The sequence below is a fragment of the Petromyzon marinus genome, chromosome 71 (assembly GCF_048934315.1).
Source record: "Petromyzon marinus isolate PM22_M1 ecotype Great Lakes invasive population chromosome 71, UKy_Petmar_22M1.pri1.0, whole genome shotgun sequence".
NCBI classification, from domain to species: Eukaryota; Metazoa; Chordata; class Hyperoartia; order Petromyzontiformes; family Petromyzontidae; genus Petromyzon; species Petromyzon marinus.
Window position 1 is genome coordinate 4,162,989 of NC_133737.1, and position 15,638 is coordinate 4,178,626.

Below are 15,638 nucleotides of genomic sequence, written 5' to 3' on the forward strand. Positions count from 1 at the left end.
TCACCACACCATCACACACACAGAGTGCACACCACCACACCATCACACAGAGTGCACACCATCACACCATCACACACACAGAGTGCACATCACCACACTATCACACACAGAGTGCACATCACCACACCATCACACACACGAACGCAGAAGTCCCTCTCGTCATGGCCACTCTCACACGGCTCACCCCCCTCACACGGCTCACTCACACACACGGCTCACTCACACACACTCACACGCAGCTTGTGGTGCCGCCGCAGCAGAGCCGCTCCGTCGGGGCCGTACCCACCGCCGTGACACCGCCACCGGGGAGTGACGGCACCGACGCGGCGCGCCCCTTGCCGCCCCCCCGCACAAATGCACGCACACCCCACGTAGAGCCGGGAGGGAAGGTCACCTGGCCGACAGGTTTTTATCCAGAAGCCCCTAATAGGATCAAGCTTCATGGTTTCCTGCAGCCGGGAAATTGGGCGACCTACCCCCGAGGCTGAAGAGCACCGCGGCGCCGTGACCTGGGATTGTAATGGCATGGTCACGGCAGGGGCTGTTTAGCCACCGCGAGTAGAACCACACACACACGAACACGAGTCAGTGGGTGGATAGCGGGAAGAATGCAAAGCAGACGTCCAAGAAACCACTGCGGTGACGTCACCAGAGCGGTGATCCGAGGGCGGGAAAATCCAGACCTCTGATTGGACAGGGGGGGCACAGGGTGCGGGAACAGCAGGACGCCTTTGTTATAGGTAGGATTAGGGATCCAAATAACAAAGGGACAGGAATATCCCGCCCTCTGATTGGACGGGGGCATGGGCGCAGGAGCAACTGAATGCCTTTTTGTTATAGGTGGGATTATAGATCCGAATTTCAAAGGGCACGGGTGCGCAGGTGCGGGCACCGTGGAATGCCTTTGTGATAGGTAGGATAAAAGGCAGGTGATTGAGGCAGTAAGGAGCAGAGTTCTTCAAGTCATCGAGGTCCACGGAGCATTGGAGCCTGCCGTTCGGATCGTCTGTGTGACGAGTTTCAACGCAGCCAGGCACGATCTTCCACGGAGACGACCCACATCATCGCCCTTCTACAACTTCCAGCGCATCAGAGTGGAAGTAAGTGTAAGTAAGAGAAAGAGATTAGCTTGGGCTATTTAATCGAGGGTAGAAAGCGGAGTGATAGGCAGGATAACTTGAATCTAGGATCCTCGAAGGATAGGCTAGCGTCTACTGACCCACGCAAACCCACGTAGTTTAACAGGATATTCGCGGAGAATAAAATAGCCAGTGGGGAGTAAACTGTGTCGTGTGGTCTCTTTGTGGGTGTGAAGAGAAAGGTGGAGTGTCTTGCGTTCGCGTGCATGCGCGGTTTATAGCGAAGCAGAGAGCTAAGCGCCTGGTGTGCGCATATACGCGCGGGTGTTTAAACGGCCTTTAAATCGGAGCGGAGTGACTCCCTCCAATCAGCGGCGCGCGCACAGCCGACATCCTTGCCCTCTCACCCCTGACCCCAACTCCCTCGAGTGTGATTGGTGTACGGGGCTGGGCAGGTAGCGGCGTCGGGTTTGTTATTGCCTGGGCGCGTAGAGCGTGTGTGTGAGGGAGTCACGCGTCGGCGCACCGTACCCATTTGTTTACGTACGGGAGTCACGCATCGGCGCGCCGTACCCGTTTGTTCACGTGCGGGACGGAGTCTTGCTTCGCGAGCGCGCTCACCGCAGCACACCGCCACTGAACCCGCGTAGCGCGCCGCAAGCGTAAAGTGTGCAAGCCCACTAATTGAGCCATGCCTACGCGGTCGGCAACAAAGTCAGGGGCCCCGGGGGGCGAGAAGTTAGAGGTCGCTAACCCGAACCCCACAGAACAGCCGGGGGGTAGTAGTACGATGTAACGGGGGAGTCGGGGGGCAACGGCCCCGACAATTCGGTGATGGCGGGGGACGGTAGCCCCCATAAGCTCGTATACAGCTAATTCACCGCTAATTCTCACTCACATTATCACACACTCACGCACAGTTTACACTCACGCAAAACAACTCACAAAAACAACTCGTGCAAACTCCATGATGGCATGGTGGCCAGCGTCAGAGACCAGCAAGAAGTCTTTGATCCATTCCCAATCACAAACGGGGTGAAGCAAGGCTGCGTTTTAGCGCCAACGCTCTTCAGCATGGTGTTTTCTGCCATGCTGCAAGACTCATTCCAGAACCACAACACTGGGATTAGCTTTATCTACCGTTTTGACGGTGGGCTATTCAATCTGCGGAGGATGCAAGCCAAAACTAGAGTGGAGGAAGTCACTTCGAGAACTTTTGTTTGCTGATGACTGTGCTCTGGCTGCTGGCTCAAATAAAGATCTACAGGAAAGTATGGACCACTTCTCCTTAGCTTGTAACAACTTCAGCCTAACAATCAGCACAAAGAAGACTGCTCTTGGGAAACCCTACACTGAGCCCACCATTTTTGTGAATGGGCAAAAGCTTTCAGCTGTTGACAAGTTTACTTACCTTGGTAGTACTCTGTCTCACGCTGTGCACATAGATGATGAAGTTAACATCAGGATTGTCAAGGCCAGTGCAGCTTTTGGACGTCTACGTAACTCGGTATGGGAAAGGACTGGCATCAAGCAGGAGACAAAACTGAAGGTCTACCAGGCTGTTGTCTTACCAACTCTTCTGTATAGGTGCGAAGCCTGGAAAGTCTACCAGCGCCATGCCAAGAAATTGATCCATTTCCACTTGAGCTGTCTGAGGAAACTGCTGAGGATCAAGTGGCAAGACAGAATCCCTGACACGGAAGTCCTCAGCAAGGCCAATATCCCCAGCATCCACACCTTGCTTGCGAAGGAACATCTTAGATGGACTGGCCACGTGACCAGAATGCCCTGTGTGAGACTGCCAAAACAAGTCTTCTTTGGCGAGCTGAAGAATTGCAAGCGAGCGCAAGGTGGTCCCAAAAAGCGCTACAAGGACACCCTTAAAGTTTCCTTGAAGAGCTTTGGATTCGACCTGAAAAGCTGGGAACCCCTAGCTCGGAACCGACCTGCCTGGAGAAGAAAAGTACAGGACGGTGCAGTCATCTGTGAGAGTGGGAGAAGCTCCTGTGCTATCATGAAGAGGCAGCAGCGGAAATCGACCAAGGAAGGACTTGTGGCTGCACCTCAGAGCTCTACATCCTCCCTGACCTGTCCAGTGTGCCACAGAGAATTCCGGGCTCGGATTGGCCTGTTCAGCCATCTGCGGACTCATCAAAACCCAACAAAATGACAAACGTGCCATAGTCATCATCAACTATGATGGACGAACAAGAGAGAGAGAGAGGTTGGTCACATCCGATTTCCGTTCCAGTAAAATCCTTGTTTGGAAAAAACTACGCCCAGTCTCTTGCGGGTAACATAATTTATTCATAAATATTGTCGCGAGTTGATTGCGACGGGTTAAAGAGCCAAATCATTTACCCCTAGCTGCCACTGCTATTCAGAATGGCCTGAAATCAAATGTATCATTCCGGATTACTGCTGCAAAGTATGATCTTGAGTTTTCATTATAGTGTGCTGATCTTTAAAGGTGTATATCTTTTATTCTGCTACTGATACTCCTGCTGTTATGGAGTGACTCATGCAGCCAGTTATGGTTGCAAAGTTTGGTCGTACATGTTGTGTATATCATTTATTAAATCTGAATCACAGTTCCTATGATCACTGTTACATTGTTCGTATAGCCTTATTTTGGTGATTTTTAAACGTTTTGGTTTATCCATGTTTGTCGTAGTACAGAGTTAGCCTGATAACTTTAATCTACATTGCCTTGAGTATGTCTTATGGTTGTTATTGTTTCACTTGCATCCCAATGGGATTTTTGCACACAGCATTGAAATACGGTGTTTTTTCTGGAAGACTTTGCTGTTTTTTCATGGATTTTTCTATTGCCTGTAGTCATGTTAAGATTTTGATTTAAAGCTTTGGTGACTGCAGGGATTCACATTCTTGGTTCTTTCGGTAAAGTCACGTAGAAGGGAAACAATAAAATAATAAAAAATATAAAACAATAAAATTATCACGACCTTTCGACTGCAACACAAGCAATCATCATCAGGTGCTTGTGTTGCAGTCGAAACGTCGTGAGAATTTTATTGTTTTATATTTTTATTATTTTATTGTTTCCCTTCTACGTGACTTTACCGAAAGAACCAAGAATGTCACTTTAAGATGTTACCTGTTCATGTTTTTGTTTGTTGCGGTTGCACCCGAGTCAAGAGCCGCTTGGCTCACAGGGTTATAACTAATAAATGAAATGAAAATGAAATGAAAATGACATTGTCCTGGCACATTAACATAATTTATTCAATTTTGATTTAAAGCTTTCGTGACTGCAGGGATTCATATTCTTGGTTCTTTCGGTAATGTCTCTCTCTAAGTTCACTAGGGTTTGTTTTCAACCTGATGACGATTGCTTGTGTTGCAATCGAAACGTCATATCCTGCTATTTAATTTATTTTCTTTCGACGTGACTTTACCGAAAGAACCAAGATTATAATTTATTCAGTTACATCGCCGCTCGTTGGGGGAGGGGATTGTGTTGAACCCCGCACATGACGTCACGTCACTTGCTGCCGCATGACGTCACGAGACACCAGGAAGCTGCCGATCCCCGCGCGCGCTCACTGAGATCCGAGGTGAGAAGTTCACATCGTGGTTGTTGTTGTGGTGGTGGTTGTTGTTGTTTACCCAGGTAGAGCCTCGCTCCGTCTCTCTCGTAGGGACTTTAATTGAGTAGCAGCGACTATGGAATCGATGTCCAGGTTGGAACATTACAACGCGGGGCCTAGCCGTGCGGGGCCTTGCCTCCTGCCCTCGCCAGATTGCATTTGCTTTAATTCTCTGTTTAACTCTTCGGTTCTTTCGGTAAAGTCACGTCGAAAGAAAATTAATTAAATAGGATATGACGTTTCAATTGCAACACAAGCAATCGTCATCAGGTTGAAAACAAACCCAAGTAAACTTAGAGAGAGACAAAACGCAGCGATGGAGACACAGACACACAAGCAGAGAGAGAACACAACATAGACTTTACCTTAAGAACCAAAGAGTAATTCCTGCAGTCATGAAAAATCAAATCAAGTTCTCTGCTTAAGTTTAATTTGTCTTCACCTGGCTCACTACTTTTAAACTTTTTTTTCCTTTTAAATATTTCTAGAGTTTTTGTTTTACCAAGGCCAAGGCCACTTGAGCTACACCGCTCTTTTTTCAGAAGCGAGCTGCCCACAACAAAGTGGCTTATCAACGTGTGGAAATGTCTGTCGGTCAAATACTCTAAACGCGTGGTGATGTTGACTCTAAATGTGCAGGGAAAAACCGGAGGATCCGGCGACCACGGGGAGAGGGACACGCAAACTCCAAATATACGTCCATAATACAGGTTTGGGTTAGATCGCGTAAATATGTAAATGTGTCGTTAAACCCGCCACCACCCGGACACAGCCAACTAGTAAGGTTTGTCACGTAAACAGAACGTGGCCAAGTCGTCACGAGTACAGCAGTAGTGTGTAGTGTAGTGTGTAGTGAATAGTGTAGTGTATAGTGTAGTGTATAGTGCAGTGTATAGTGTAGTGTATAGTGTAGTGTGTAGTGTAGTGAGTAGTGTAGTGTATAGTGTAGTGAATAGTATAGTGTAGTGTATAGTGTAGTGTATAGTGTAGTGTATAGTGAGTAGTGTAGTGTATAGTGTAGTGTAGTGTGTAGTGTAGTGTGTAGTGTAGTGAGTAGTGTAGTGTATAGTGTAGTGTATAGTATAGTGTAGTGTGTAGTGAGTAGTGTAGTGTATAGTGTAGTATAGTGTAGTGTATAGTGTATTATAGTGTAGTGTGTAGTGTATAGTGTAGTGTATAGTGTAGTGTATACTAGTACAGCACACAGGTTGTGTGTTGGAGAGCCAAGCCACAACATTTACAATCTGAGTACGACGTTTTGCCAGTAATTACAACCAGCTTCATCAGGCGACAGCCGAATGTTGTGGCTTGGCTCCGTGGGAATATAAATCAGGTCGCTGGGTTCATAGCACAGCACGCTAACCCTTGCACTACCGCTCCCCAATCACGCACAAACATCATTGGATGTACAGTAAAACCTTGGATTGCGAGTGTTTTGCAAAACGAGCAAAATGTTTTAATAAATATTAATTATAGGTAGCAGAAGCATGGTAGTAACTGAAAGAAATAGACATGGAGCCAATGGCAACTAATTGATCAGAAGTGTAAATGAAGTGAATAATGTTTGGAGAAGACTTTTCCTTTTGGCTGCAGAGTAGGCACCTGGGTCATTTTAAATCTTTAAAACAGTCTTCCTCAGCAGCTGTCCCCCGATTTTTTTCTTCCTGATGATGAACGCTTGTGTTGAGATCGAAACGTCGTAGTTTTTTTGTTATTTTCTTGGAACCTATCTACGTGACTTTACCGAAAGACCCAAATAATATTATTTAAAGGGCTGTCTGTGCTGGCTTATACAGTTAAGGCTGGCCTGCCTATGATCCCTCCTCTATTGAACCAGACAAGATTGTATTAGAACCTTACAGATCCCTAAAATATCAGTACAGAATATAATCCGTGAGACTCTTTGCCAGGCGAGGCTACATTGGTTGGGTCATCATTCCCGCATAACCAGACAACGCATGCTCAAGCAGCTTCTGTTAGTCCAGATATTAGGGGCTAAACAGGCATGGAATTGGCGAGAGAAGAGATCGGAGGTTTGGAGGTGATCAGACCTGCTGATGACTGGTACCAGGAGTGTCAAGATTGGCCTCTGTGAAGGAGGCTGGTGATGTATGCTGCAGGGCAGTTGGAGGTATTTACTCTGCAACAACAATGATGTCAGAGGAGCGATGCTCACGTGAATGGGTGGAATGCTGGGTGCTGAAAACGCAGCAAGACAGCGGGGAGCACAGCTGGTGCATCTGTCAATCATCTCAGTCATCCCTTGACACCTGGATCATTCCCATGACCTGCTAACAAGTGACCCACACTTACATGGCATTAAATTGCACCTATCATGGGATGAGCACTGACAAGGTTGCTTCGAATTATTGATGAACGGTGGCTGTTTTGTTTATCTGTTACTGATTCATGTGAAATGTATGTAAGAGTTTATTTATTTGGGGAGCGGTGGCACAGTTATTTTACTGCATTATGAACTCGGCAAACATGATTGATAAGTGGTAGCTGAACTTATTGTGGGCCTCTGCGATGTTGATTGATTTTTTATTACTTGGTGATGTGAGGAAGCATTAATACTGAGCAGATAGAGGCAGCCAGGCATGTTTTTGAACACACCACCACCTTTTTACCGTGCCACTGTGTGACAATATAAAGTTTGTATTTGCTGTAAAGTATATGAACTCTTTTGAACACGGAGGTTAAATCAAAACAATAGTTTATTTCAGTTTTCCTCTGGAACTTTTTATGAGAATGGAAACAGTCAGGAAATTAACACGGCACATATGCACCTGAAGTTAGATCTGTTCATCTGAGCATTCAATTATAGGGCGTCCAATCATTTATGACCATTTGTCCTGTCATTGTGTTCCTTAACAGATCGTGTGATGAATTGGGAAATCTTTTTCACTATATCATGAATATATGAATAGGTATAGATGTTAAGTCATGTGTGACTGTATATATGCATTCCTCGATACTGACATAGATGGTGTGGATTTTTTTTCTGTCTACAGCTGGCGCTTCCTCTACAGAATTGGTGTGATGGAGCAACGGCACTCAGCGCAGCTCTGTACAAAAAGGCAACAATGTGACCAGTATGTAAACAGCACGGATCGTACTGGAAACTTGACACAGCATCAGAGAACACACATAGAAGAGAAACCTTTCAAGTGCACTGTGTGTGAGAAGGCATTTGCACAGTCATCAGGTCTTCAGAGGCACCAGAGAACACACACAGGAGAGAAACCCTTCAGGTGCACTCTGTGTGGGAAGGCGTTTACAGACTCATCACATCTTAAATTACACCAGAGAACACACACAGGAGAGAAACCCTTCAAGTGCACTGTGTGTGAGAAGGCATTTGCACAGTCATCCGTTCTTCAGAGGCACCAGAGAACACACACGGGAGAGAAATCTTTCTGGTGCATACTGTGCGGGAAGGCGTTTGCATTGTCATCACATCTTCAAAGACACCAGAGAACACACACGGGAGAGAAACCCTTCAGGTGCACTGTGTGTGATAAGGCGTTTGCACAGTCATCAGATCTTCCAAGACACCAGAGAATACACACGGGAGAGAAATCTTTCTGGTGCATACTGTGCGGGAAGGCATTTGCATTGTCATCACATCTTAAATTACACCAGAGAACACATACAGGAGAGAAACCCTTCAAGTGCACTGTGTGTGAGAAGGCATTTGCACAGTCATCTGTTCTTCAGAGGCACCAGAGAACACACACGGGAGAGAAATCTTTCTGGTGCATACTGTGCGGGAAGGCGTTTGCATTGTCATCACATCTTCAAAGACACCAGAGAACACACACGGGAGAGAAACCCTTCAGGTGCACTGTGTGTGATATGGCGTTCGCACATTCATCACATATTCAAAGACACCAGAGAACACACAGGCATCAGAAGATCCTCAAGAAGTGGAGTCTGAAATCGACTTGTGAAAGTAAAAGTGCTGCAATGAGCCCATCCCTCATGAAACAAGAACCAGAAGAAAATCCCAGCTTGGACACTTTGAAAGGTATCAAGGTGAAATATGAAGAGGTGAAGGTGAAATGTGAAGAAGTGACAGTGAAGAGCGAAGAAGTGAAGGTAAAATGTGAAGATGAAGATTCAACTCCAAAATCAGACCTTCACATCGATGGAGGCAACGTAAAGCAGGAGGAGAATTCTGACTCTGAGGCAGAGCGAGGCAACTCCCCAAAGTTTGTGGAAGTGGAGGTGTGGCTGGACTTCATAGACGATACAAAGTCAAATGGAGACCCGGTAGATGTGTAAGCTTGAGACATGTAAGCTCAAATATTTTCACCTTCGTCACAGGCCTTAATGAAAATAATGTGAAGTTGAACACTCAATTCCTAGGTTCAACCTGCAGCCTAAGAGTGGCCAGAGTTTGTGGACCTGTCGGTTTGGTAGATCTCTAATCAGGAGCGAGAGCCAATAAGCTTCCAAGCATTCACTGTTATAATAATAATTGCATTTATATGGTGCTTGCTTAATTGCCTCAGCAACTCGGAGTTTTGTATCAAATCACAAACACTCGAAGGGCAGCTGCCTCTGCGTGGCATAAAGTGGCCCTGCACCAGCCTGCATGTGGGCATGAGTCTGTCAGTAGGGGGCGATGATTGATGTGTTATCTCCGTCATGTAATTTCTGGATAATATTTGGAATTACCCATATTTTGACAATGACAGCAACATGCAATGACCTATGTGTTTTGAATGACACAAGAGTATGTTTTACATCCACTGTTACGCAGACCGTGCATATTTTGGTTCATGTTACTGGAGTAGCCAGGGGTGCCTGTCGAATTTGAACCTTGAACCTCTGCAATAAATATAGAATGTGCTACCACTTGGCTTCCCTCAATCTGAGTGTAGGCATGCCAGACTGAATGTTTCTAACTGGCGCAGATGTTCCATTTAGGTCCACGTTTCACATGCCTATAAAGTGGAGGGCATGACTGGCCGAGAAGACCCGAAGCTTCGTGCGGATCGACAGACCAGGTAGCTTCCACACAGCATTGCGCAGCTGATGAAAAGACTGCTGCCCGACTGTTTTGGACCTCCCACACTGTGTGCACACATTTTCAGTGTAGACATGTTCTGTGCACACAATGTACACAACGTACACACGCACAGTGTACCTGCACTGTGTGCACAGTCTACACATACAGAGTCTATACACAAACACATTAACAAGAACAACAACCGCCATTCGCCACCAAGTGGTGCTGACGTCACTACGGCGCTTGTACCAGGCTACGTGCATGTTAAGGCCACGTGAAGTGTCGAACGCCCGCCGGCAGGAGATCACAGGGCAGACTCAGGTGCCATGGAATGACTACTGAGATGACTGACCGAAGCACTAACTGCCCCCTACTGTGCCAACAGTGTACATACAGTGTATACACAGTGTACACACAGTTTGTACACTGTGTACACAGTGTATATACACAATAATGTTCACTTTGTTGAGCTCACGCACCCAAGGGGTCAATGTTCAAGTGAGGGAGCAATGGGATAGGAATCTAAATAAACTAGACCTCGAAACCCTGCTCTCTGACGTCAACACTCCGCATTAACTCATCGGCGTAAAACGCGAGGGGGAGGTGTACCCCGCGAGTAACGGCATGTCACCTGCTGCCGCGTGACGTCACGAGATACCTGGAAGCTTCTCCACGCGCGCCCTCACCGAGATCCGAGGTGAGAAGTTCACATCGTGGTTGTTGTTTACCCAGGTAGAGCCTCGCTCCGTCTCTCGTAGGGATATCAATTGAGTAGCAGCGAGTATGGAATCGATGTCCAGGTTGGAACATTACAATGCGGGGCCTTGCCTCCTGCCCTCGCCTGATTGAAATTGCTTTAATTATCTGCTTAATATTCTTTCGGTAAAGTCACGTAGAGCAAACATTTTTACAAAAAAACTACGACGTTTTGATCGCAACACAATCGTCATCAGGAGCAAAAAGAGAGGGAAAGCTGCTTAGGCAGGCTGTTTTGAAGGTTTGGAATGGGTGTAGCCCAAGGGTCTTAAACGAAGTGGTTGGGGCTAATGATGTTAAAGTGGTAAATTTGCATGTAAATGTAAGATCGGAGAGCTACTTCCACAAGGAGGGTGCAGAGGTGTCCATTGTATTGTGAGAGATTAGCATGTCAATATAAGATCGCAGAGCCGCCACCACATCGAGGACACGAGCGACGGCCGTGTTAGTGTGAGACATTTAACCTGTTAATGTAAAATCGGAGAGACCATGTTATATCTTCTGATGATCTGGTAATGGCTACTCAATGAGATGGCGTTAGAGAATCTTGTTTCGTGCCTTGATAATTCCATCATGAAATAGGGCCTTAATACGTTCCACAAAAATGAATCGCCTGCCTGGGAATTTCATGTCATACAACACTACACCTGCTCAACTCTCCTTGAATAATCAGGCAGTTCTACAAGTGGTTGAGCTCCCATACCTCGTTAATGTGTTCAAGACCAGCTCTGGTTTGGCAGCCAAAGTCTCACTTAAAATTTGTCGAATAGTATTGTTTCATTAGACTTTGTAACACTGTGTAGAAGCTGCCTGGACTTTTGCTCCATACAAACCTGTGAGTGTGCATCGCCAAGGTCTAGTCCATCTGAGACCATCCCTCCCCCTGCCATACTGGCATCGCACCCGCCCCTCACCCTTTGTCCTGCGGATGGTGGGCGCACAGGACGCGCCACATAGCCATTCCAGGCTGGACCTGAATGGGTTGCGTGGTTCACCAAGCCACCAGGCACTTGTTAGCGAACACCACCACCAAGGCTCGTTCCATGCGTGATATCAATATAAAATATCTGTAAGGATGCCCCCCAATAGACTACCGTGGAAGTCAACTGGGCACGTCCCACTGGGCGAAGACCCCAGGGCCAGCTCAGGACACGCTGGCAGGACTACAGTGAGGGAAAAAAAGTATTTGATCCCCTGCTGATTTTGTACGTTTGCCCACTGACGAAAAAATGATCAGTCTATAATTTTAATGCTAGGTTTATTTGAACAGTGAGAGACAGAATAACAACAACAAAAATCCAGAAAAAAACGCATGTCAGAAATGTTATAAATTGATTTGCATTTTAATGAGGGAAATAAGTATTTGAGCCCTCTGTAAAACATGACTTGGTACTTGATGGCAAAACCCTTGTTGGCAATCACAGAGGTCAGACGTTTCTTGTAGTTGGCCACCAGGTTTGCACACATTTCAGGAGGGATTTTGTCCCACTCCTCTTTGCAGATCTTCTCCAAGTCATTAAGGTTTCGAGGCTGACGTTTAGCAACTCGAACCTTCAGCTCCCTCCATAGATTTTCTATGTGATTAAGGTCTGGATAATGGCTAGGCCACTCCAGGACCTTAATGTGCTTCTTCTTGAGCCACTCCTTTGTTGCCTTGGCCGTGTGTTTTGGGTCATTGTCATGCTGGAATACCCATCCACGACCCATTTTCAATGCCCTGGCTGAGGGAAGGAGGTTCTCACCCAAGATTTGACAGTACATGGCCCCGTCCATCGTCCCTTTGATGCGGTGAAGTTGTCCTGTCTCCTTAGCTGGAAAAAACACCCCCAAAGCATAATGTTTCCACCTCCATGTTTGACGGTGGGGATGGTGTTCTTGGTCATAGGCAGCATTCCTCCTCCTCCAAACACGGCGAGTTGAGATGATGCCAAAGAGCTCCATTTTGGTCTCATCTGACCGCAACACTTTCACCCAGTTGTCCTCTGAATCATTCAGATGTTCATTGGCAAACTTCAGACGGGCATGTATATGTGCTTTCTTGAGCAGGGGGACCTTGCGGGCGCTGCAGGATTTCAGTCCTTCACGGCGTAGTGTGTTACCAATTGTTTTCTTGGTCACTATGATCCCAGCTGCCTTGAAATCATTGACAAGATCCTCCCGTGTAGTTCTTGGCTGATTCCTCACCGTTCTCATGATCATTGCAACTCCACGAGGTGAGATCTTGCATGGAGCCGCAGGCCGAAGGAGATTGACAGTTCTTTTGTTTCTTCCATTTGTGAATAATCGCACCAACTGTTATCACCTTCTCACCAAGCTGCTTGGCAATGGTCTTGTAGCCCATTCCAGCCTTGTGTAGGTCTACAATCTTGTCCCTGACATCCTTGGAGAGCTCTTTCGTCTTGGCCATGGTGGAGAGTTTGGAAACTGATTGCTTCTGTGGACAAGTGTCTTTTATACAGGTACCAAGCTGAGATTAGGAGCACTCCCTTTAAGAGTGTGCTCCTAATGTCAGCTCGTTACCTGTATAAAAGACACCTGGGAGCCAGAAATCTTTCCCCTCATTAAAATGCAAATCAATTTATAACATTTTTGAGATGCGTTTTTCTGGATTTTTTTGTTATTCTGTCTCTCACTGTTCAAATAAACCTACCATTAAAATCATAGACTAATCATTTCTTCGTCAGTGGGCAAACGTACAAAATCAGCAGGGGATCAAATACTTTTTTCCCTCTGTATGATAGCAGTGCATACTGACTGGTGGTACCTGCTATCACTACAGCAGTGCATACTCATTGTGGTGAGCCCTGCTATGTTTACAGCTATGCATACTGCTGTGGTGGTACCTGCTATAATAACAGCAGTGCATACTGACTGTGGTGGCACCTGCTATGATTACAGCAGTGCATACTGTGGTGGTACCTGCTTTCACTACAGCAGTGCATACTGACTGGTGGTACCTGCTTTCACTACAGCAGTGCATACCAACTGTGGTGGTACCTGCTTTCACTACAGCAGTGCATACTGACTGGTGGTATCTGCTACGATTACAGTAGTACATATTGACTGTGGTGGTACCTGCTATGATAACAGCAGTGCATACTGACTGTGGTGGTACCTGCTATGATTACAGCAGTGCATACTGACTGTGGTGGTACCTGATTTCACTACAGCAATGCATACCGACTGTGGTGATACCTGCTATCACTACAGCAGTGCATACTCATTGTGGTGGGCCCTGCTATGTTTACATCTATGCATACTGCTGTAGTGATACCTGCTATCACTACAGCAGAGTGCATACTGACTGTGGTGGTACCTGCTTTCACTACAGCAGTGCATACTTACTGTGGTGGTACCTGCTATGATAACAGCAGTGCATACTGACTGTGGTGGCACCTGCTATGATTACAGCAGTGCATACTGTGGTGGTACCTGCTTTCACTACAGCACTGCATACCGACTGTGGTGGTACCTGCTTTCACTACAGCAATGCATACCGACTGTGGTGATACCTGCTATTACTATAGCAGTGCATACTGACTGTGGTGGTACCTGCTTTCACTACAGCAGTGCATACTGACTGTGGTGGTACCTGCTATGATAACAGCAGTGCATACTGACTGGTGGCACCTGCTATGATTACAGCAGTGCATACTGTGGTGGTACCTGCTTTCTCTACAGCACTGCATACCGACTGTGATGGTACCTGCTTTCACTACAGCAGTGCATACCGACTGAGGTGGTACCTGCTTTCACTACAGCAGTGCATACCGACTGAGGTGGTACCTGCTTTCACTACAGCAGTGTATACCGACTATGGTGTCACCTGCTTTATCTACAGCAGTGCATACTGACTGTGGTGGTTCCTGCTTTCACTACAGCAATGCATACCGACTTTAGTGGTTCCTGCTTTCACTACAGCAGTGTATACTGACTGTGGTGGTATTGCTTTCACTACAGCAGTGCATACTGTGGTGGTACACATGATTACAGCAGTGCATACTGTGGTGGTACCTATGATTATAGCAGTGCATACTGACTGGTGGTACCTGCTATGATAACAGCAGTACATACTGACTGTGGTGGTCCTGCTATCAATACAGTAGTACATGCTGACTGTCTTACCTATGAAAGGTAAATGTGTCAATGTGTGTCTGTTCGAAATGTTTAGCATACTTCCCGACATGCAACAAACTTGAAATTTGGCATGTGGTTAGCTTCCGAACAGTACACAATGTAAACACTATAAAAATAGACTTTATATTTTGGGGGGGCGGGGAATGATCATGAAGTGTGTGGCGTCAATCCGATATCTGGTGAGCGTTTGTGGTATCGATTAAATGGGAATAGGCCGATTCTAAATAAATCTATAACCTTCGATTCCTTTGTGCAATTTAAAGAATCCAATCTTGGCACGCGAGCTTAAGTTTTGTTTTTTTCCACCGCGCATTGGGTTTGTTCATTTTTAATTAATTAGGTAAGTTTTGAGAAGTTTTAAAATGTATTTTTCCCCCAGGCAATGCCGGGTATTTCCCGCTACAAGCAGTATATATCGACTCTATGGCACAAAGTACTCACCTGACAGAGTGCCATGATGAGGCCTAGTCTTGTGAAGAGCCCCCGGCCTTGCCTAGAGTACCCAGCCGATGAAGGCTGGGGGCTGGGCAGCTCCCCCCCCCCCCCCGTCCTACGATAATCCTGTCTAAGCGGAATAGCTTATCCCCACCGCGAGGCTTGGGGCGTGCCGCCCGGAAAAATTTTTTCGGCCTAAGCCCCACCGTCAGCGCGCCAAATGCCTCGCAAGCGCACGTACACAGAGGGACATACAGACGGACAGAGAATGACGTTTATAGGTAAGATATGCGATCTAACCCAAAAAACCTCTAATGGATGATGTTGGTTGCGAAATCCTACGTGTTAAACATTCATTTTAAAGATACTAGGCCTTCCAGGTATATTTCTGACCACTTTCCTCTCATTTTGTGCCTTAACAGCCCGTGCAATAAAATGGGGAATCTTTTTCACTACATAATGAATATTTGAATAAGTATAGACATGCAATTTATGTCTAACTATATATGCATTTTTCTGTACCTCGATGGTGAAGTAAATGATGTGGATATTTATCTTTTCTATTTTACAGCTGACGCTTCCTCTGCCACTTTGCTCTGCAAA

The 15,638-nt window shown here is 46.4% G+C and overlaps 3 protein-coding genes across 7 annotated transcripts in view; 2 read left to right on the forward strand and 1 right to left on the reverse strand.

The window, feature by feature from the left end:
* Positions 1-9,553, forward strand: part of LOC142906843 (uncharacterized) — a 188,628-nt gene extending 179,075 nt beyond the window's left edge. Inside the window, exons 1-3 of one of the 5 annotated variants that reach the window (XM_076055498.1) lie at positions 4,562-4,657; positions 5,330-5,400; positions 7,705-9,553. In XM_076055498.1, coding sequence (XP_075911613.1) covers positions 7,733-8,977 — 1,245 coding nt within the window. In that variant the 5' untranslated portion in view covers positions 4,562-4,657; positions 5,330-5,400; positions 7,705-7,732 and the 3' untranslated portion in view covers positions 8,978-9,553. The other 4 variants (XM_076055497.1, XM_076055499.1, XM_076055496.1 and 1 more) reach the window with 4 other exon arrangements.
* The window catches only part of LOC142906859 (uncharacterized), a 284,641-nt gene extending 269,018 nt beyond the window's left edge, over positions 1-15,623 (forward strand). Inside the window, exon 3 of the transcript XR_012930538.1 lies at positions 15,607-15,623. The gene's annotated coding sequence lies outside the window, so the exon portion shown is untranslated. The remainder of the gene's footprint in view (positions 1-15,606) is intronic.
* LOC116957235 (uncharacterized) overlaps positions 1-15,638 on the reverse strand; it is a 479,173-nt gene that overhangs the window by 370,363 nt on the left and 93,172 nt on the right. The gene's annotated exons all lie outside the window — the stretch shown is intronic.